Source organism: Orycteropus afer, unplaced genomic scaffold, assembly GCF_000298275.1.
Source record: "Orycteropus afer afer isolate SDZICR_OR568_19922 unplaced genomic scaffold, OryAfe1.0 scaffold00036, whole genome shotgun sequence".
Taxonomy (NCBI): domain Eukaryota; kingdom Metazoa; phylum Chordata; class Mammalia; order Tubulidentata; family Orycteropodidae; genus Orycteropus; species Orycteropus afer.
The window spans coordinates 5,210,955-5,234,894 of NW_006921623.1; the positions used below are offsets into that span (position 1 = coordinate 5,210,955).

The 23,940-nt window shown below is 39.1% G+C and overlaps 1 protein-coding gene and 1 pseudogene across 1 annotated transcript in view; one reads left to right on the forward strand and one right to left on the reverse strand.

Annotated features, from left to right (window-relative positions):
• The window catches only part of SIK3 (SIK family kinase 3), a 421,581-nt gene that overhangs the window by 342,120 nt on the left and 55,521 nt on the right, over positions 1-23,940 (forward strand). Inside the window, exons 5-6 of the mRNA XM_042780361.1 lie at positions 15,187-15,311; positions 15,838-15,961. Coding sequence (XP_042636295.1) covers positions 15,187-15,311; positions 15,838-15,961 — 249 coding nt within the window. The remainder of the gene's footprint in view (positions 1-15,186; positions 15,312-15,837; positions 15,962-23,940) is intronic.
• Positions 11,938-12,056, reverse strand: LOC122149630 (annotated as a pseudogene).

Below are 23,940 nucleotides of genomic sequence, written 5' to 3' on the forward strand. Positions count from 1 at the left end.
ATCCCCTTTCTCCTGCTCTTCTGGCCTGCTTCTTTGGGCGTCCCTGAGTTTCCCCTCCTCACCTAATCCCTTCGGCTGATTGCTCTTCTCTTTGGCTTCCTGGGTTTTATCCCCTTTCTCCTGCTCTTCCGGCCTTAGTAAACACAAAATTAACAAAAAGGAATAAAATGAAAATCTGATCACAAAACGAACTCAGCACAGAAAAATACATGTAACAAAGAAACCATCAACACTATGGTAAAAAACATGAAAGAATTACAGCGGTAAATTCATACCTATCGTTAATTACCCTGAATGTAAAAGGATTCAGTGCACCAGTTAAGAGGAGAGTGGCAGAATGGATAAGAAAACAGGACCTATCAATATGCTGCCTACAGGAGACTCATTTTAGACACAAAGATTAAATTAAATAATAAAGCAAAGGATGGAAAATATATACCAAGCAAACAGCCAAAAAAGAACAGGAGTGGAAATACTGATTTCTGATAAAAATAGGCTTCCAGATGAAAACCAGTATAAGGGACAAAGGTTAAAAAAGGGTCAGTCCAGCAAGAGGACATAACCACAATAGATAATCTACGTACCCAATGAGAAAGACCCAAAATACAGAAAGCAAACAAACAAAATTGATAAGAGAATTAGACAACTCCACAATAATAGTAGGAGACCTTAACACATCATTTGTGTTTCTGCATGGTATCCATAATGTGTTACTTTCCATTGTATTCTATCTGTTGATGGATATTTGGGGTTGCTTTCAGTTGAGGGCTTTTACAGCTGCAGTGAACTCCTAAACATTTATCCTGGTATCCTGTTAAATATTAAGGTGCATTCTTCAACATTTAGTAAGAGTATATACAGCTAGGAGTGAACTTGCCTGTTTTCAGCTTTTACTTGATAATGGCAGAGTGGTGAGCTCCATGTTGTTGTCAGTGCTTAGTACTGTTACACCAATACTATGGTTATACCAATACAGATTGGTATTTTTGCCAGTCTGGTGAATATGTAATAGATATCTCATTGTAGTTTTGATTTTTCTCATTAATAATGAAGTTGAGCTCCTTTTATTATTATTGACCTCTTTTATGAAGTGCCTGCTTAAGTCTTTTGCTCACTCTTTTACAGGGTTGTCTGTCGTACTGATTTATGAGGTTTGTTTTTTTTTTTTTAATAGTCTGAGTATGAATCTCTTTATGTGTTACAAATATCTTCTTTCACTTTATGGTATTTCATTCTCTTTAAAATGTGTTTCAATTACTATGCAATTTATTGTAGTATTACTAACTGGGGTTTATGACTCTTATGATTAATGCTTTTTGGTTCTTCTTTAAGAAATTATTTAATCTGTTGAAGCTATGAACGTATTATCCTTTATTATTTTATAAAAACCATACAGTTTTTACATTAAAGCGGTAATCCCCCCCCCCAACTGATTTTGGGATAGAGCATGAGCTGTGTCCCATTTGATTTTTTTCTATATGAATAAGTAATTATCCCCTGTATCATTTATTGAAAAATTTATCCTGTCCCTGCTGGAATGCAGTGTGTACCATTCTTCTCTATGTGCTGTTTGGTTTTTTTTTTTTTAATTTTTTAATGCATTTTATTGAAATATAATTTATGTACAGTGAAATACACAAAACTTAAAGTGACATGGCTCAGTGCTTTTGTGTGTGTGTGCAGTGTTCCCTCCCCTCCCACCCCTAGCAACCAACAAAGAAGTTTCCCTCCATATATAAACCTTTTCTTGACCCTCTACATCAACAAATACTATATTAGTGATTGACTTACTTCGCTCAGCATAATGTCATCCAAGTTCATCCATATTATGCGATGTTTTGTAGACTGTACATTATTTTTTATTACTGCATAGCATTCCATTATGTGTATGTACCATAGTTTGGTCATCCACTCTTCCACTATAACTCTTAGAGATAAGTCTCTTGCCAGATATGTAATTATTGGCAAATATGAATTTGTTGCTGTCATTTTTGTTATGTACTTTTTCGTGGTGTCAATTTCTGTGTTCCATATAATTTTCTGTGCTGAGCTCATTTTGTTTATGAATCGTGTTATCACTTCCTTCATTGTTGTTGTTTTAGTATTTGCTGAATACTTATGCTGGTCCTCTTTTGTGATGTGAAGGTTTATCATTTTTCTTTGAGGTTACCCTCTGATTTATAGTGTTCTTCCCAAGTTTAGAACAGTCCGTTCTATCCTGTAGTTGTCTTGACTTTCCTACCATCTAGAAGTTCTGTAACAACACAGGTTGTTCCCCCTGTTTGGTTTGTGGTTGTCCTCATTTGTCAATTGATGTCTCTGTTTCCCTGTTTACAATCTTGTAGGCTTCTTTACTTTGGATACTTCATAGCTGGGTTGGTTTCTGGGTTATCTTATCATGTGTGTTAACAGTCAGTTGCTGTTGGCTGTTGTTGCTTCTCTGTCCAAAGGACTCTCTTTAGTATCTCTTGTAAGGTTGGTCTGGTTTGAACAAATTCCCTTAATTTCTGCTTATTTGGAAATATCCTAATTTCACCATCATATTTGAGGGACAGTTTTGCTGGGTACATAATTCCTGGTTGGCAATTTTTCTCCTTCAGTGTTTTATATATACCATCCTATTGTTTTCTTGCCTGCATGGTTTCTCTCAAGAAATCCGAGCTTAGTCTTATTGGTTGCCCCTTATAGGTAACTTTTTGTTTTTCCCATGCTGCTCTCATGATTCTTTCTGTCTTTGGTTTTGGTAAGTTTGAGGATAATATGTCTGGGTGATTTTCTTTTGGTGTCTATCCTGTTTGGTGTTCATTGGACTTCCTGAATGGATATATTCTCATCTTTCATCATACCAGGAAAATTCTCTTCCAACAAATCTGCAACAATTTTCTCTGTGGTTTTATTTGTCTCTTCCTGTACTGGAATTCCAATGACACATAGGTAATTCTTTTTGATGGTATCCCCCCCTCCATGAACCTTAGGCTTTCTTCATTGTGTTTTAATCTTTTTTCTCATTTATCCCTTTCTAAAGAAGTGTTCAGGTATTTGTCTTCAATCTCCCAAATTCTGTCATCCATTGATTCATTTCTGCTCCTTTGCCCATTCAATGTCTTATCTATTTCTGAAAATTTAGTATTAATCTTCTGGATTTCTGTGTATAGATTTTGTATTATTTCTAATTTTTCATTTATTTTGTCATTTCATTCTTGTATTGTCTTTTGAAATTATTCTACAGTTTTCTCTGTGCTTTCCTTGATCTGTCTCTCAATTCGTTGATGATACCTAAATATAATTCTTTTGAATTCCTTATCAGGGAGTTCCAGTGCTGCATCTTCCTCAGGGATGTGTTTTGGGTCTGTATCCTGGTCCCTTGTCTCTCCTGCTTTATCTTGTTTCTTAGTGTGGACTGTGATGCTATGTTGTCTCAGAGGCATTGTGACATTTTTTGTGTTTATGCTTAATTGGTTTTTGTATGTTGGAGTGATTTGCCCATGATTTTCGTTTCCTTTGTTTTGTTTGTATGTTACCTATGCAAGCAGGGTACTGTGCTGTGCTCTTCTGTTTGCTAGTGGGCAGCAGTTATACACTTACCACCTGTCTCCTTTCCTGTTATCAGCCTCTCGTATGTTCCTACCACCCTTGGCAAACAGAGCCTATTCCTAGGTCCCTGGAATCCAAATAAGAATGCTATCACTTTAAAATCCAAAATGGTTGCCACTTGTAAAGATTCAAAATGGCTGCACCCTTGGTCACTTTAAAAATCCAAAATGGCCACTGCTTGTAAACCCCCAAAATGGCTGCATCCTTGGTCACTTTAAGTATCCAAAATGGCTGCCGCTTATAAACATTCAAAATGACTGTGCCCTCGGTCACTTTAAATATCCAAAATGGCTGCACCCTCCAAACAGCAGAAACTCAACAGCTCAGGTTGTCTCCCACCTTGCTGTTTCCCTTTCTAGTCATAGGCCACCAGCACAGTTGTCCCTGTACCCCTTGATGACCAGGGCTGATCTTTTTGAGGTCAATCCTCAGGTCCCAACACCACTTGGAACTATTCAGGCCGTTGGTCCCATTGGAGTACCTGACAGGCTGCAGCTCCTACTGTCTCTGTATTCACTGTTTTCATTCAGGTTTTTCCACTGTTGTTGTTGTAATGTACCGTGGAGTTGGCCTTGACTCATAGTGACCCCTCCTTGGGTTTCTGAGGCGATATCACTATGGAAGTAGATTGCCCAACCTTCCTTCTGAGGAGAGGCTGGTGGGTTTGAACTGCTAGCCTTCTGGTTAGCAGTCAAGTGCCTTAGGCACTACAATACCAGAACTCCCGGTTTTTCCACTAGTTGGTGCCTAATTCACTTCTGTATAGTTTCTTTCAAAGCTAGGGCTCCAGGATTATCTTCTGTATCTCTGTCAATTGGTTTTTTCTTTTCTTTGTTGAAGAGAGTCTGTGTCGCTTGTCTGCCTATTCCTCCATCTTACTGGAAGTCTCTCTGGGCTGTTTTAAGAAACTTCTAAATACCCAGTATTCTTCATGTATTGTGTTCTGGTTACCTAGTACCGCTCTGACAAGAATATACCACCAATGGGATGGCCTTAACAAACAGGAGTTTTATTCTCTTACAGTTTGGAGGCTTTAAGTCCAAGTTCAGAGTGCCAGGCTCTAGGGGACTGGATGAAAGCCCCTCAGCTTTGGGCTTCAGCTCTGCCTCCTGCTCCCAGCCCACTGAAGCTGGAGGCATCTCTTCAGTCAGGCAGCTACTGGTTGCTGACACTGACAAGCCCAAGGTTGATAACTAAAAAGGCACAGTCCCGATGTTATCAAACCACATGGCAGGCCATTAATTCCAGTCCGTTGAAAGTCCCAAGGTCGGCAGAGCATGGCAGGCTGCTGGACAGTGAATGACATAGCTACATGCAGGGTTCAAGCATGCCGTAAGCTAGAGACCATTCCCAAGGCTGTTTCTTACATATGGGAAGCAGACCACATAGCCAAAGCAGTTACTCAGCTGGTACAATAGATTCCACTGTGGGATTAATTACCAGTCTCACCATGGGGAATAATTACATTCAGCCTTCCAGCCATTCAACCAGGCCCAGCCAAGTTGACACACAAACTTAACCACCACATGTTGTATGTCCTTGGGAAAATCAGAAGCAGAGCAGAAAGTTGATAGTCCAGAATAAGATGAAAAGCAATAGCATATAATATCTGTAATAAGATTATAATAACTGTAATAAAAGTAATTATGAGATGAACATTTGCTTAAATATATACATGATGCTGAAAACACACTGTGAGCATTGAGGACATTGAGACTGGCATTATATAAGGCTGTTGTTGTTGTTATGTGCCATTGAGTCAGACCTAACTCATAGCAACCCCTCCTTGGGTTCCCGAGCAGTATCACTTTGGAAGTAGACTGCCCCATCTTCCTTCCAAGGAGTGGCTGATGGGCTTGAACCGCCAGGCTTCTGGTTAGCAGTCATGTGCCTTAGACACTACACTACCAGAGCTCCTTTATATAAGGTTGTTGTGGTGGTGTGCCATCAAGTCAGACCTGACTCATAACGACCCCTCCTTGGGTTTCTGAGGCAGTATCACTACGGAAGTAGATTGCCCCATCTTCCTTCAGAGTAGTAGCTGGTGGGTTTGAACCACCAGCCTTCTGGTTAGCAGTCAAGTGCCTTAGGCAGTATACTATCAGAGCTCCCTTATATAAGGTAGGGTCTAGTTATTAATTTGGGCATATTAGTTAACTTCTGAATCTAACTTTCTTAGATATAATATAAGAATAGTGCTCACCTCAATGAGGGTAATAAATACAAGGTACTATCGCATAGCCCTTGACATATGAGCCTTTGAAACAAATACCAGTTCATTTTATTCCATATAATTCACAATGTTGCGCAAATGGGAAAACTGCTGTAGTGAGACAGGTGAGTCCAGACAGATTAGTTCTAGATCTTCCCAGGAGTCTATCCTTGTCTATACATGTAGATAACTGAAAACTTACAAAAATCTTAGTAATTCTGTTCTGTCTCTGTCTGTACCTCATCGTACCTCATCCTAGCTCTACTTCTTACTACATATGCCTGCATTCCTTTAGTACTTCCCTAAACTACAAAAAGAAATAAAAATAGACTGGTTTGAGTTCTGACTGTTTTTATTTTTTCCTTCCAATTCTCTTACAGTATGTAGCAAAGTACCCTCAAAAGCAAGTAGCTAAAACAGTAAAGAGGAGGCATTTTCCTCACCCTGGTCATTCTGTCTCTGAAATATTGATTGGGGAGACCTGAACATTCAAAATGAATTATAGATTTGGTATATTTGTAGTATATTCCACATAAGTAATTTAAAATTTCAGAAAACAACTTGTGTTATAGCTGAATGACAACGAAATAGCCAGAATTTTAACTTCCAAGAGGTGCATTAACATTGAAGACCAACGTGAAATATTTGTAAAGAGTCAGGCAGACGAAAACAATATGCTTTTGAGGAAATTATCAATGTACAATAAATAATATGTGTATGGAAGGGGGAAGGTAGATCAAATTCTTTTAGGTTTATTACATTAGCAAATGGATTGGGGTACCCCAAGATCATTAATTAGAGGAAGCTAGCTTTAATGAAAGAAAATGTGTCATAGCAGGCAGGGGGAAGCAGATTTTGCTTGAATGTGCAATGCCTTAGAATCAGGAATAAGAACAATATGTGGAGTGGTTATATGAGAAACCGGTTTATAAGACTACAGGATTTTGCTTGGTAGGTAATAGGAAATAAGAGCAAGTAGGTGGGCTTTTTGTTGTTGAATCTTATTGAAATCTTGCTGTTAGTCATTGAGTCTAGCTTTTGAAGCCAGCTGTTTGGCTGTAACATGCTATGGAAGCAGGTGCTAGTTGTCAGACCCTAATCATATCATTCTTTCTCACCCATTTCTCAAATAAATGCCTAATAGCCACAAGCCGCAGAGGATCTCTGAAGCTGGTTCCTTTGATATTGTTTAATTTGTAAAGATTTCCTGTTTGATAGCTAAATAAATAAGCCCCTGCCACTAAGTTTATGCCTTCCACTGCCTGGCAGAGTATCCAGTTGTAGGTAAAGCATTTGTGGTTCAGAATGAGACAACTTCTATATATTTTAAGCTGCTTATTAGAAGAATCTTAAAGCAGCTGGTCTAAATTAATTGCTTGGCTTGTACTCTCAGTTCAAAACGTAAACAAACTTTATAATTCTCTCTTCTGGACTTTACTATCTAATCACACCAGTACCAGTCCATCAGTTATAATAGAATCCATTGACATTTCTTCTCTGCACTGAGAAGAGGAAGGCCAGTCATGGAAAAGGACCAGGTATGCTCTTCAAAAATTAATTTGAGATAGAAAAATAAAGGGTCTTCTTTCCATAGAATTTCCAAAGCCATCTGCTTTTTGAATCTCATTTGTTGGGAATTTTACTAACCATGCCTAGCCCCACTCTCCTATGAAAATTACTCTATTTTAAAAGTTGTAGTTAGTCAGTACAACTTTAAATAGTTTGATTTATAGTCAACATTTACTATGTGTCACTGAGTTTAAATACCATATTAGCTAATATGAGAGCGTCTGAGATGAATAAGGTCTTATAATGAACTGAGTTTTCTTAAGGAACTAGAGAGATAGGATAGATACGGTTTTTTAGGAGCTAGAAGAGTATGTTAGATATACACAAATAACTAAACTACAAAACAAATACAAAGTAATCGGGGAATACAGAGAAGGTAGAGGACACTTAGAAGGAATCCATGAAGACTTCACAGAAGAGGCATTTATTTCCTTTAATGATTGAGAATAGATTTTTCATAGAAGTAGCTACAATGGTACTAAAGATGGCACTGACCTCCAAGCATCTCATGATCATAGTTACTTTAGAACCTTAGGAGAGATAGAGAGGAGGCAGAGGCACTAGTAGCTGACCAACTCTGCCTTTGTTAGTATTAGAGATGGCTTTGGTAGCCAGGAGATGATGAGAGGATGACCCACTGATTTTATAGCATATAATTTAGTGACTTTTTCTTGAGTTCCTACTATGTATAAAAACACTGTGTGGGGACTAGGACAAATTAAACTATATCCTTCCCATTTACAAATTAGTGGAACATACAAACATGTAATAAAACTAACTGAAATAAGGCAGGATGGTGATTGGGATGTCAAAGTATAAACAAAGGGCTCTGGAAGCACAGAGGAGGAAGCCATTGACATGGTATTTTGAGGTGGAAATCAGTTAAGGCTTCATTTAGGAAGTAATTTTTAGCTGAGCGGTGAAGATGAATATTATTTCAAAGGCAGCAAGGAAAGGGAAAGACATGGCACAGAGAGGAAGTCACTTAAGAAAGGCCCATAAGCATAGGATGTGTATAGTCTAGTAATACTAGAATGGAGTGGGATTAGTTAGAAAGGCAGGATGGTGCTTGGTTGTGAAAAGGGACAGATTACCCAGTAAGCAAGGGTAAACTCATGCTTTGGGCATCAACAAAATGGGTATCAGTTGTCCAAAGCAAAGACCCATAGATGCCAGGCAGACAGGACATAAGGAAAAGCATGTGCTGCTGTGGAAGGGAACTGGCAGGGCACTAAATGAAATTGATACCAACTCCAGTGTGCAAGAATATGCCGATTGGAAATAAAGGTAACACAGGATACCGGGCACCATGGTATGCCATTTTTATACCATGTGCTGTGCCTTCACTTGATTCTGTAGGATGTGGTGCAGCAGATTTTCATCCAGAAGCAGTTGATTCTTCTTCTGCTATTCATTTACTCTACCAATTTTTTGCCGCCTCTGCTCACCAGTAGGAAGGTCTTAAAATATATTTAGGTGATAATTGAGTATTAAAAAGTCTTTCTAATACACATTAGGAAGCACATGCTATAGCAATGAATGCAGTCCTGCAATTGTACAATCAGGTTCTAGATGCTTTAGAAAATATTGCTGAAAACGTAAAAAGGAGATACCAAAAGAGAAGCTGAAAATATCTCCAACAAAAAGCAAACACTAGAATATGGATTTATATTGGTTATATGGAATAACATTACAGCATTTTCATCAGACAAGTCAGGCTTTCCAAGATTCGGAAGTAAATTTAAAGACATACACAAATCTCTACCAGTCATTAACAAGGTATTTACATAATTAAGAGAATATTTAGAAAACGCAACAAACAAATACTGTCAAATACTGATTATCAAGCGGGTCACTATCATGGAAGCATTAGCAATAAACAAGTAAATGACAGACGTGCTCTAGAAGTATTGAGTGCCAGAGATCAATTTTGTGTAACCACATGCTATACCATCATTGACACACTTAAATCTAGCGTGGAAAGAAGGGCAAAATTGTATGAAGTTCTTTCAGATAGATTTTCCTTCTTAAACTGTGGATATAGCTGATGAAGAATACATAAAAACATCCAAGAAATTAGTGTAAAACCAAAACCAAACCTAATGCCACTGAGTCAATTCCAACTCATAGCAACCTCCATTGGGTTTCCTCTGAGGGAGGAAGATGAGGCAATCTACTTCCATAAAGCAGCTGGTGGGTTTGAACCCTGGTTAGCAGCCAGATGCCTTACCTACTATGACACCGGCTTGTCCCAATTACTTAAATACAAACTATTACAGAGAAATGTGACAGTTTCATACTTACATGAGAACTAAGTTTATAGATTCAGGAAAAACAAATTTTACTCATGTAGGCATGTGTGAATCCATAATAGAAGATAAAATACAATGTTGAAATTGCTTTATGCATATTCCTAACAGTGACAGACTATACAACAGAATGCTCGCTTTTGTACCTTAAGAGACTCAAAAACCTTTAGCGTACAACAGTGATTCAAGAAAGACTCAACTCATTATCCTTATCATGTATGGAAGTAGGTATTACTCGGCATCTTAATTATGACTGAATCACTGAAGAATTTGTATGAGCACAGAACAGAAAGAAGTGGTTCTAATTAAAACATCTTAGAGGTGAAAGATCTATCTAAAAATAAAATAATTTGTTGGAGTATTTGTTTTCAGATCATTAAATTTTCTTTTATGACATCTTTTCATTTATTCATTAAAGCATTCATTACAAAATAAGCATCAAAACTGAAGTATGAGCCATATAAAGCAAAATTGGTGAAAGTCAGTTTTTCATTGTGGGAGATCAACAGAATTTTACATTGATCATTGAAACAACTAAGTTCACTTAGTCATTTTCTTTGTTGTAGAATCTGTGGAATATTCTTTTTGTAAAAAACATATATAATAAAAATCTCAGTGCTGAACATCCACTAAAAATTTTATAAACCAATTCATCTCATTCTCCTAAAATTGCATATGCCACTTTTGCATTCAATTGCCAATATTATAGTCACATTTTAAAAAAGATTACATCATAGTCCACAAAGAAAACGCTCTACATCCTACTTTGTTGAGTAGCAACCAGGGACCTTAAAGGCTTATGAGTAGCCATATGGGGTACGACTATTGGTCTTTACCTGTCTGGAGCAAAGAAGAGTGAAGAAAATCAAAGGTGCATGGAAACAGTTAGCCCGAAGGACTAATGAACCACACAAACCTCAACCTGCATGACCCTGAGACCAGAAGAACTAGATGGTGCCTGGCTACCACTACTGATCACTCTGAAAGGGATCACAATAGGAAATTCTGGAGAGAGTGGGAGAAAAATGGGGGAAAAAAACTCAAAATCATAAAAAAGACTAGGTTCATTGGTCTGATACAGACAAGTAGAACCCCCAAGACTATGAGCCTTTGACATCCTTCAAGCCTGGAACTGAACTTATCCCTATGGCTCAACTTTCAGCCAAACAATAGACAGGCCTGTAAAGTGAACAGTAATACCAGAGAAGTATTCACTACTTCGAACAATCAACTGTTCAAGAGACAAATTTCAGAAGGTAGGAAGGGACTGAAAAAAAGGATGATTGGAAACAGGATATAGTAGGTAAGAGGGATGAGTGTTGTTGCATTGTGGGGATTGCAGCCAATGGCACGAAACAAAATGCATATGAATTGTTAAATGGAAAACTTAATTGCTCTATAAACTTTGACCCAAATCACAACAAAAAGTTTAAAAAAATTTTTTAAAAAGTTATATCATAGATAGCTATGATGTAACATACGTGTGTATGTGTGTGTACCTATTTAAAAAATATATATGTATATACAGTATATATAAACATATAGACACACACGTGTGTATATATATGTATATATATATATAACTCACATATTCCTTTTGAATATGTGAGTAAGCAGAGGAGGGGCACCATAGATTATCACTGTTTAGGGCCCTTAAGTGTCTTAATCTGGCCCAGATTGTGAAGGCTTTTAAATGAGAATGTTAAGAGATTTAGACTAGTCTCTGAACAGAAGAGAGACACTGAATGCTTTTCAGCAAGAAGATAACAATCTAGAGAAACTAGATGACTGGTACCTTCTGAAAATTAAATTCTTATGTGCATCAAAAGACTTCTCCAAAAGAGTCAAAAGAGAACCTACAGATTGGGAAAAAATATTTGGCAGTGACATACGCAACAAGGTACTTATGTCTAGAATTTATTGGAAATTTCAATATCTCAACATCAAAAAGACAAACCATAAAACTCAAAAATGGGCAAAGGACATGAACAGACATTTCTCCAAAGATACTCATTCAGGCAGCCAACAAACATATGAAGAATCATTAGCCGTTGTTGTTGTTGTTATGTGCTGTCGAGTCGGACCCGACTCATAGCGACCCCTCTTGAGTTTCCGAGGCAGTATCACTACAGAAGTAGATTGCCCAACCTTCCTTCCGAGGAGTGGCTGTTGGGTTTGAACCTCCAGCCTTCTGGTTAGCAGTCAAGTACTTAGGTACTACGCTACCAGTGCTCCTAAGAAAGCAGAGGCCAACGCCTACAGCACCCAGTATTCCCAGGCGGTCTCCCATCCAAGTACTAACCAGGCCCGACCCTGCTTAGCTTCTGAGATCACACGAGCTCGGGCACATTCAGGGTGGTATGGCCCTAGACATTAGCCATTAGAGATATGCAGATCAAAACAACAATGAGATATCATCTTAGTCCAGCAATAATAGCAAAGTTCAACAAGACAGAAAACAACAAATGCTGGCAAGGGTGTGGAGAGATTAGAACTCTCATCCACTGCTGGTGGGACTATGAAACGATAAAGCCACTATGGAAATCAATATGGCAGTTCCTTAAAAAGTTAGAAATAGAAATACCATTTGATCCTGCAATCCCATTACTAGGTATATATCCTAAAGAGGTGAGATCAAGTACACAAATGGATATATGCACACCCATGTTCATTGCAGCACTATTTACAATAGCAAAGAGATGGAAACAACTTAAGTGCTTGTCAGCAGATGAATGGGTAAGCAAACTATGGTACATACACAGATTGGAATACTATACAACATTGAAAAATAATGAAGAGTCAGTGAATCACCTCATAATGTGCATGAACTTGGGGGACATTATGCTGAGTGAAATAAGTCCATCACAGGAAAAAATACTGTATGAGTCCATTATTGTAAAAAGTCAAGGAAAAGTTTACACAGGGGAGGAAGTTTTCTTTGTTGGTTACCAGGGAGGGAAAGGGAGAGAAAATAGATGGATAATTAAGAGACAGGTTTGACATGGGTGAAGGGAAAACCAGTATAACAAAAGTATTTGACTTGGTAGCATAGTGGCTAAAGCACTTGACTGCTAACCAGAAGGCTGGCGGTTCAAACCCACCAGCCACTCCTCGGAAGGAAGGTTGGGCAATCCTACTTCCGTAGTGATACTGCCTCAGAAACCCAAGGAGGGGTCACTATGAGTCGGGGCCAACTCGACGGCACACAACAACAACAACAACAATATCACTAGGGAAAAGGAAGACACAGAAAGGTGCACAAGAGGTATTGACAATAAAGGCAGATACTATTTGCATGCACAATACTGCATTATCAGTAACAGCAAACACTAATCTACAGGTGGCTACATAAGTAGACAGGTATGGATAGGGAAATGGAAATATACCTATAACCATACATAGGTTTACCAAGAAAAACCCACCAAACTCACTGTGGTTGAATCAGTCCTGATTCATAGCAACCCCTCCTTGGGTTTTCAAGGTGGTGTCTCTACCAAAGTAGATTGCCCAATCTTCCTTCCAAGGAGTGACTGGTGGTTTGAACTGCCAGCCTTCTGGTTAGCAGTCAGATGCCTTAGGCACTGCACCACCAGAGCTCCCATATGTAGGTTTGGCAGATAATATTAATTTCTTTTTTTAAAGGTAACATAATCTGATTTGTGTAACATTCACTATGCTACGAAAGAATGGCTTGGAGAGAAGTAAAAGAGATGTGGTGGTAGGCAAAAGCAGTAGTCTGGGTCAAAGATAATAAAAGTATGAACTTAGATGGGAGAGGTGGAAATAGAAAGGAGGATATGGATACACTTACAAGATACACTTACAGGATAGAAGCAGTAAGACTTTTAAAAAATTGCCAACTTGACATGGGAAATTGGGGATGGCAGGGAGAAAGGAATTTAAAGAGCCTAATTTCCTTAGTAGGAGCTCTGGTAGCCTAGTGCCTAAGGTACTTGACTGCTAACCAGAGGGCTGGCAGTTCAAACCCACCAGCCACTCCTCAAAAGGAAGGTTGGGCAATCTACTTCCATAGTGATACTGCCTCGGAAACCCAAGGAGGGGTCGCTATGAGTTGGGGCCGACTCGATGGCACATAACAACAACAGTTTCCTTAGTGACTAGGGTGGTAATGCCATTCATTAATGAAGATGGGAACACTGTAGAAAGAGATTTGATTTTGGAAAATGGATCTGACGAGTTTTTTTTCCCAGGCCTTGGAAATTGATGTCAGAAAGTTAAGAGTAGTACCAAGACCAGAAATATAAATTTGGGGAATTTTCTCTAAATAAGTGATAGTGAAAGCTGTGGGACCAGAAGAGTTAGTCTTGAGAGAGTACAGACCAAGAAGAAACGGTTACAATCAGAAAATGCCTTACTAGAAAACACCTTGAATAGAAGGTAGACAAAAGAAAAGCAAATAGCAAAAGGAGGCTGAGTTATCCACAAGAGAGCAAAATCTGGGGAAGGAAGGAAAAGGTTTAGCATTTCCAGGTGCTGTGATTCAGGGGTATTGGTGTGCCTGGGATAAGAGGGAGTTCCTGTGGAAGAGAGGGATTTCTAACCTGTGATGCATATGAGGGGTTCATAAATAAAAGTATTTATAAATTGATGTGCCTATGTTCTTTGGGTTGCCTCCTTGCTCACTTTCTTGTTACTCCTCGCCAAACTAATCCCTCCTGCCTTGCCCCTACCAGTACCAGTTGCTGCTGTGTCACTTCTGACTCTTGGTGACCCCATGTGTATCAGAGTAGAACATGTGTGTCAAGGTTTTCAAAAGTAGATTGCCAGGCCTTTCTTCCAAGGTGCTTGTAGGTGGACTTGATCTATCAACCTTTTTTGGTTAGCAGCCTATGTACTAACTGTTTGCACCACCCAAGGGCTCAACTTCCCACCTATTCACCTACCATACTCTCCCTTAAAATAGTGGGAAGGGACATTGACCAAAGGAAGTTGAAGTTAAAATGTAAACATTTATGGTTCAGTTTGTAAATAAGTTCTTTATTTTGTGTAAACCATCTTAATAATAATGCCACCTTCTCTAATTTTTAAGTGAATGTGTCTCTAGAAATCATAAAATGTGTTTATCATGAGAAGCAAGATTAATATGAAAATTCTGGGTCAAATGCAAATTCAGTAGGCTACATGTATTAATGATTCTCATAATGATCTTAACATCAATCTTTATCTGATTTCATTATTATTAAAGGAACAAGTACCACCTACCTCTCTCTGCCTAGGTTTATAGAGGTAACATACGAGTGCTGTTTTTGCTGACATGAATCAATCATTTACTTTCATTACTTGACATCTTTTGCATTCCAGCTTATCTGTATCTCTGTTTCACAGCCTTTTTTTTTTTTTTTTTTTTTAAGTTTAGATGCCTGGCTATATATTGCCTAAACTTTCTCTTTTTGCATTTGGTATTCCAACTTAACTTTAGTGTCTAAAGACCCCTGTTTGCTGGGTTAAAATAACATAAGTAATGTCCATTTTCCTTTCTAGATTTTGGCTTCAGTAACCTCTTCACTCCTGGGCAGCTGCTAAAGACCTGGTGTGGCAGCCCTCCTTATGCTGCACCTGAACTCTTTGAAGGAAAGGAATATGATGGGCCCAAAGTGGACATCTGGGTGAGTAACTACCTTCTATTACATTTCATAGCATTAGTTACCCTGGAGTAATGATGACTGTCCTAATTATGGCCAATGCTGCATATGAATTGGGATCTTGGTCATCTGTTCTTTGAATTCCCAATTCTCTATGCAGTCTTTCCTCCTATAGTTATCACATGGGCTGAGCTACAGGTTTCAAATGCCCCTTTGTAGGTACAAGAGAACACCAAGCCAGCTTAGATGAGTGCCCTTATCAAGAGTAGAAATACTTTCTGTTGCTGCCACTTGCCTTCCTCCTAGAGAATAAATCTAGGATTGATTACCCAAAATTAATGTCTAAAAGTAAAGAAGAGTGTTAAATTTTCTGAAGATGATTGGTCTTGACATACCCATATTTTATTCACATTAAAAAAAAAGAACAAGAAAGATAAAAGGTGTCCCATTACCTGGTGCATGACTCACCATCATCTTTGTGCACTCATTCTAATGGCCTCTTGTTTCCTCCGATGCAATTAATTGTACATACTGTCTATTTGTGATGCAGAGCCTTGGAGTTGTCCTATATGTGCTTGTGTGTGGTGCCTTACCATTTGATGGGAGCACACTGCAGAATCTGCGGGCCCGGGTGCTAAGTGGAAAGTTCCGTATCCCATTTTTCATGTCCACAGGTAAGGGAGTTGTCAGCACACAGTTATAACTGGGTTCATGGATAGCTAAGCATGCTCAGTAATCCTAGGAACCTAGTGATAAAATATAAATGGCTCACTTAACAACCTTTCTTAGATTCAGTTTGTTGACTTGACACTTCCAGGTGGCAGAATTCTGTAGGCAAGAGAATATAGGCCTTGGCATTGGATAGCCCTTGTGTTGTATGGCACATTACTAAGTCTTTCTGAACTTTAGTTTCCTCATCTCTACAGTAGGTGAAAGTTTTATGAGGGATATTACTATAAGGATTGATGTATGTAAAGATTCACTTGGCCTGTTATGTAGTAACAGTGTGATAAAAATTTCTTTTTCACCCCTGTCCTTCCCCCACCCCAACCCTTCATCTTTTTCAGGATAATCTTTTCATGTACTGACCCTCATTAAGATGTGGTTTTAAATGCCAAGGATATAAAGCAGGCTTTACATCTCAGTATGCTGCTTTATTTCCTACTTGTATGACATTTGTCCCCTAGACTCAAATTAAAAAAAAAAAAAAAAATTTCTAAATGAGTGGGCGGTAGGGTAAGTAGCTCTTGGAAAAATTTAACACTGAAAACAGATACCAGATGCCCAGAATCTGGAGCATTTTATCACCATTTATACACACATAGGAAGAAAACATTTCAGAGCAATGCAGAAAGTAGTATATTTAGTTTTGCTTAATCATCTATATACATTTTACGAGAGACCATACATAGTGTATATACACTGGGTTGGCAGTAAAGTATAAGCACATGAGAATTGCATTTTAAAATAAATAAGAGAAACATGGACTAGACTTAAAAGGAGCTCTGGTGGCACAGTGCATAAGGCATTTGGCTGCTAACCAGAAGGTCGGTGGTTCAAACTCACCATCTGCTCTGCAGGAGGAAGATGCCATAGTCAACTTCTATAAAAGAAACCCAGTGGGGGTTGCTATAAATTGTAATTGACTCAATTGCAGTGGGTTTGGTTTGTTGGTTTTGGACTAGACTTAACTTTAAATCTCCTTAGAATTAATGACTTAATAGTGTGTCAGATAATAATAAGTGCTGTGAGAAAAATAAAGTGAAAGGGGTTAGAGATGGTGGGAGGGAAGTTACTTTTAAAAGGGTAGTTGAGGATCTGTTTCACTGAGAACATGACATTGTAGGAAAGATTTAAAGAAGCTAAGGGCATGAGCTGGCAGATATCCGAGGATGGACATTGGAAACATAGGAGAAAGCAAGTGCAAAGGCCCTAGGGAGGAAGCGTGCTTGGAGTGTTTAAGAACAGCAAGGAGGGCTATATACTACAAGGAGTGAGTGACAGGGAGCAAGAAGTGGTGTCAGAGGTTAAGGGATATTACGCCTGTAGGGTAATCAGTGAATGTAAAGACTTTAGTTTTTACATTGAATGAAATGCAAAATATTAGAGGATTTTGAAAGAGGAGTGATGTTCTGGTTACCTAGTACTGCTCTGACAAGAATATACCACAAATGGAATGGCCTTAACAAACAGGAGTTTATTCTCTCATAGTTTGGAGGCTTTAAGTCCAAGTTCAGAGTGCCAGGCTCTAGGGGCTGGGTGAAAGCCCCTCAACCTTGGGGTCCAGCTCTGCCTCTTGCTCCCGGTCCACTGAAGCCAGAGGCATCTCTTCACTCAGGCAGCTACTGCCTGCTGAGGCTAATAAGCCCAGGGTCGACAAATAAAATGGCACAGTCCCGACATTACCAAACCACACAGCAGGCCATTAATTCAAGTCCATTGAAAGTCCCAAGGTCGGCAGAGCATGGCAAGCTGCTAAACAACGACACCGCTACATGCAGAGTACAAGTGTGCCATAAGCTAGAGACTATCCCCAAGGCTTCTCCTTGTATACAGGAAGCAGACCACATCCCAAAGGCAGCTACTCAGCTGCTTGTGGTAGATCCCACCATGGAGCTGGTTGCCAGTCTCATCATGGGGAATAACTACCACCAGCTGCCCAGCCACTCAACCAGACCCAGCCAAGTTGACATACAAATGTAACCACCACAAGTGACATACAGCTTTTTTTTTCTCCCCAAAATTTTATTATGAAATCTTCAAACATACAAAAAAGTTATAGAGTCATTTTATAGTAACTTCTGTTTTAAAAGCATCATTTTGACTGCTAAGTTGAAAATAGGTTGATGGATTCAGGGGCTGAAGGAAGGAGATTGGTTAATAGAAGACTTTTACAGTAATCCACATGAGAGACAGGTTCCCATTTTGGGTTTAGAGGTGGAGATGGTAAGAAGTGGTCAAATTTAAGAACTAGTACATGTGTCAGGCACTTTTCAAAGCATTTTAACACTGAAAATCAGATTCCCAAACGTTCCAAAAAACCCACTGCTGTTGAATTGATTCCTACTCATAGCAATCCTATCAGGCAGAGTAGAACTGCCCCACAGGGTTTCCAAGGCTGTGATCTTTACAGAGGTAGACTGACACATCTTTCTCCCATGAAGCAACTAAAACCACCAGCCTTTCAGTTAGCAGCCAAGCACTTAACCATTGTGCCAATAGCTTGTTTAATTATTATAAGAACCTTATGAAACATAAGACTATTATGCCCATTTTAAAGGTGATAGAACTAAGTCCAGGAGAGGTGAAATGATTTTCCCAAGATAACACAGCTACTAAGTGACTGAACTAGAATTTGAACCCAGGCAGTCTGGCACTGACAACATTTAATGTTGGATTTGATGTGAAAGAAAGAGAGTGGTTAAAGGTGATGCCAGGGTTTGGGCCTGAACATCTAGGAGGGTAGAGTTATTGCTAACCAAGATGAGGAAGATTGGGGAAGAATAATTAAAATTTGGGTATATATATTCATACATATTTAAAAAAAAATTGTGTGTGAAGAGTGGATGGGACAGGGCAAGGTAAGATAGATAACTTGTATCTTACACATCTGGCAAATTGCTCGAACAGAGTAAAGATTCCCTTGGTTGATCACATACATGCTGTTAATCTATTTACTACTAACAATCTAGCTGTGGCTTTGGGCTGAACTACTAACAAGAAATCAGTAGATGCAACAAAATGTGCTCATTCCCTCTTTTCAACTCAACACTCTGACAGAGATGTCTTAAAAACAATTAGCATCAGCAGCATAGAAGGTAAAAATGAAGAAATACTGAATTGGAATTCATATTCCTTAATAAATAATGATCATTTTACCCACACACTAGGATTCTACCTGCATTGATTAGTCTATAGTTGTTCTCAAATCAGCCTTTCCTGTGTCAACAGGGCAGATTCTTAACTCTCTCTTCAGACCTTGGAGAGATATTTTAGACATGTTAAGTTTGTGGTGTACATCAGACATCTAGGTTGAGATTTGTGTAGGCAGCTGAATATAGGAGACTGAAACTTAGGAAAGAGCTCTGGGCTAGGGATATACATTTGGGAATCATAACTGTATAGATAATATTTAAAGCTATGAGATGAGATTACATTTTTTAAAATTGTGATGTGGGTGAAAGTTTACAGAGGAAATTCATTTGCACACAACAGTTCATATACATTTTGTTTCAAAACATTGATTGCAATCCCCATAATGTGACAGCTCTCTTCCCACTTCCTCTCTGTGGTTACCTTTTCCCTGTGTCCTTCTTTCTTATGCATTCCTGCCCTCTGAGCTATCTCCCTATACAAATACTGCCCTTCTGATCTCCCATGGTTGATTGTTCTAAAGAGTGTAACTACTTGGTGTAAATGTTCACCTTATATGCCTGTCTGTTGTTTGGCTGGAAGCCATGGGACTGAATTCAATTCCAGGCTCAAAGGGTGACTAAGGGTCATGGTCTCAGGGGGTTTGCCAGTCTTTATTAGACCAGTAAGCCTGGTTGAGATGAGATTATTTTTTAAAGCAGTGAGTATAAAAAAGACAATTATGTGGTCTACTATGCCAGGAATAACAAAGGGGAATGGCTTGGCATTCATCATCACAAAGAATGTTTCAAGATCTATCCTGAAGTACAGTGCTGTAAGTGATAAGACAATATCCATACACCTCAGAGAAGACCAGTTAATACTAGTATTATTCAAATTTATGCACCAGCCACCAAAGCTAAAAACGAGGAAATTTAAGATTTTTACCAACTTATGCAGTCTGAAATTGACCAAACATGCATTCAAGATATGTTACTTATCACTGGTGATTGGAATGCAAAAGTTGGAAACAAAGAACAATCACTGATAGTTGGAAATACAGCCTCAGTGATAGAAATAATGCTGGAGATCGCATGATAGAATTTTGCAAGACCAACGACTTAATTCATTGCAAATACCTTTTTTCAACAACACAACTGTACACATGGACTTTGCCAGATGGAGAACACAAGAATCAGATGGACTGCATCTGTGGCAAGAGGAGATAGAGAAGCTTGATATCTTCAGCCAAAACAAGGCTGGGAGCTGACTGTGGAATAGACCATCAACTGCTTGTATGCAAGTTCAGGTTCAAGCTGAAGACAATTAAAACAAGTCCACGAGAGCCAAAATATGTCCTTGATTATATCCCTCCTGAATTTAGAAACCATCTAAGAATAAATTTGATGCATTAAACACCAGTGACCAAAAACGGGAAGAATTTGGGATGACATCAAGAACATCATCCATGAAGAAAGCACAAGGTCATTAAAAAGACAGGAAAGGAAGAGAAAACCAAAATGGATGTCAGAAGAGACTCTGCAACTTGCCTTTGAATGGAGAGTAGCTAAAGCAAATGGAAAAATGACAAGATAAACAGAGTTGAACAGAAGATTTCAAAGAGCAGCTTGAGTAGGCATAGCCACTTACTATAATGAAATGTGCAAAGACCTGGAGTTAGAAAACCAAAAGGGAATAATACATTCAGCATTTCTCAAGCTGAAAGAACTGAAGAAAAAATTCAAGCCTCGAGTTGCAATATTGAAGGATTTTATGGGCAAAGTTTTGAATGATGCAGGAAACATCAAAAGAAGATGGAAGGAATACATAGAGTCACTATATCAAAAAGAATTGGTTGATGTTCATTCATTTCAGGAGGTGGCATATGATCAAGAACCAGTGGTAATGAAGGAAGAAGTTGAAGCTGCATTGAAGGAACTGGCAAAGAACAAGGCTCCAGGAATTGACAGAATACCCATTGAGCTATTTCAACAAACGGATGCCCCGCTGGAGGCACTCACTTGGTTATGCCAAGAGATTTGGAAGACAGCTACCTGGCCAACTGACTGGAAGAGATCCATATTTGTACCCATTCCAAAGAAAAGTGATCCCACAGAAATTAAAAAGAAAGTGGAAATTATCAAACAATATCATTAATGTCACATGCAACTAAAATCTTACTAAAGACAATTCAAAAATGATTGCAACAGTATATTGACAGAGAGCTTCCAGAAATGCAAGCTGGATTCAGAAGAGGACATGAAATGAGAGATATCATTGCTGATGTCAGGTGGATCTTGGCTGAAAGCAAAGACTACCAGAAAGATGTTTACTTATGTTTTATTGAGTATGCAAAAGCATTTGATTGTATGGATCATAACAAATTATGGATAATATTGAGAGGAATGGGAATTCCAAAATATTTGATTGTAGTCATGAGGAACCTGTACATAGATCAGGAGGCTGTCATTCAAACAGAACAAGGAAATGCTGTATTGTTCAAAATCAAGAAGGGAGTGTGTCAAGGTTGTATCCTTTTGTCATACTTATTCAATTTGCGTGCTGAGCAAATAATCTGAGAAGCTGGATTATATGACAAAGAACATGGCATCAGGATTGGAGGAATACTCATTAACAACCTGCGGTACACAGATGACTCAACTCTGCTTGCTGAAAGTAAGGATGACTTGAAGCACTTACTGATGAAGGTTGAAGACTACAGTCTGCAGCATGGATTGCACCTCAATATAAAGAAAACAAAAATCTTCACAACTGGTCCAATAAACAGCTTCACAGTGGATGGAGAAAAAATTGAAGCTGTCACAGATTTCATATTACTTGGTTCTACAGTCAACACCAGTGGAAGCAGCAGTCAAGACATCAGACCATGTATTGCATGGGACAGATTGGCTGCAAAAGACCTCTTTTGAGTGATGAAGAGCAAAGATGTCTCCTAAGATTAAGGTGCACCTCACCTAAGCCATGGTATTTTCAGTCGCCTCTTAGACATGTGAGAGCTGGACAATGAATAAGGAAGACCAAAGAAGAGTTGATCCTTTTGAGTTGTGGTGTTGGAGAAGAATGCTATGGGTACCATGGTCTGCTGAAAGGACTAACAAATCTGTCCTGGAAGAAGTGCAGCCAGAATGCTCCTTGGAAGCAAGAATGGCCAGACTTCGTCTCATCTACTTTGGTCATGTTGTCAGAAGGAACCATTCCCTGGAGAGGGATATCATGCATGGTAAAGTAGAGGGTCAATGAAGAAGGGGAAGGCTGTTAACAAGAGGGATAGACACAGTGGCAGCAACGATAGGCTCAGGTATAGCAAAGATTGTGAAGCTGGCACAGGACCGGGCAGTGTTTCGTTCTGTTGTACATGTGGTCACTGTGAATTGGAACCGACTTGATGACATCTAACAACAACATAAAAAAGAAAAGAATTCTACAGCACACCAATAATACAAAGATCAGGAAGATGAAAGAAACCAGCCAAGAAAAGGCTAGTGAATTAAGCCAGAGAGTCTGCTGTTTCAAGGAAGAGTAAGTGATGAACTGAGTGGAGTGCTGCTGAACAGTCAAGTAAAGTGACTGAGAAGTGAATATTAGATTTAGAAATGTCTAGATCTTTGATGACTTTGAAGTACAGTTTTGGTGGAGGGATGGAAACAAAGCCTCATTCATGTGAATATAACTGGAAAAGAAAGGAAGGAAAATGAAGACTGGAGTAGATACAATTCTTTCCAATTTTATTATAAATAGGACTAAAGAGGGAACCCAGGCACACCCAAAGCAGCAGGGCAGGAGAGCAGGCGAAAGGAGAGGAAAAGGCCCAGGGACCAGGACAGACGAGGAGTGAGCCGCAGGGATCCAGGTGAGGAGAGGGAATCCAGGCCACGCCCCAAAACAGCAGGGCGGGAGAACAGGAGAGAGGAGAGGAATAGGCCTGGAGACTGGGACAGAGCAGGAGTCAGCTGCAGGGACCTGGTAAGGGTGGTAGGAGAGGTTTCCAATGGGGAGACAAACTTGTCTGCTGGTTTGTCCTGCCATGGTGACATGTTGATGTGAGTCTTGAGGCTGAGCCACTGTTGTTTTAAACCCTTTAGGGTGTACATGGTGCACAGTTATCGCCTAGCTTACAAGCAGACAGGCTAGGAAGACAGAGGAGGCCATCCACTTCTCAAAGAATTGGCTAATGAAAACCTTATGAATAGCAAAGAAACACTGTCTGATACATTACTACTCAACTTTATGAATAGTCTGGATAGGTTAAAAGGCTCTCAAAGTAAGACTAGGAAAGAGCTGCATCATCAGAGTAAACCCAGTCTTACTCGTATGGATAAGATAAAGCTTTCGAGACCTTCATTTGCTGATGTGGCACAACTCAAATTGAGGAGAAACAGCTGCAGACATCCATTAATCATCAGAACATGGAAGGTACAAAGTATGAATCTAGGAAAATTGGAAGATGTCAAAAATGAAATGGAACACATAAAGATTGATATCTTAGGCATTAGTGAGCTCAAATGGATAGGTTTTGGCCATTTTTAATCAGACAACCATATGATCTGCTATGCCGGGAGTGACAGCTTGAAGAGGAATGGTGTGGCATTCATCATCACAAAGGCAGTTTCAAGGTCTGTCCTGAAGTACAGTGCTGTCAGTGATAGGATAATATCCATACGCCTACAAGGAAGACCCATTAATACGACTATTATTCAAATTTATGCACCAACCACCAAAGCCAAAGATGAGGAAATTGAAGATTTTTATCAACTTCTGCAGTCTGAAATTGACCAAACAT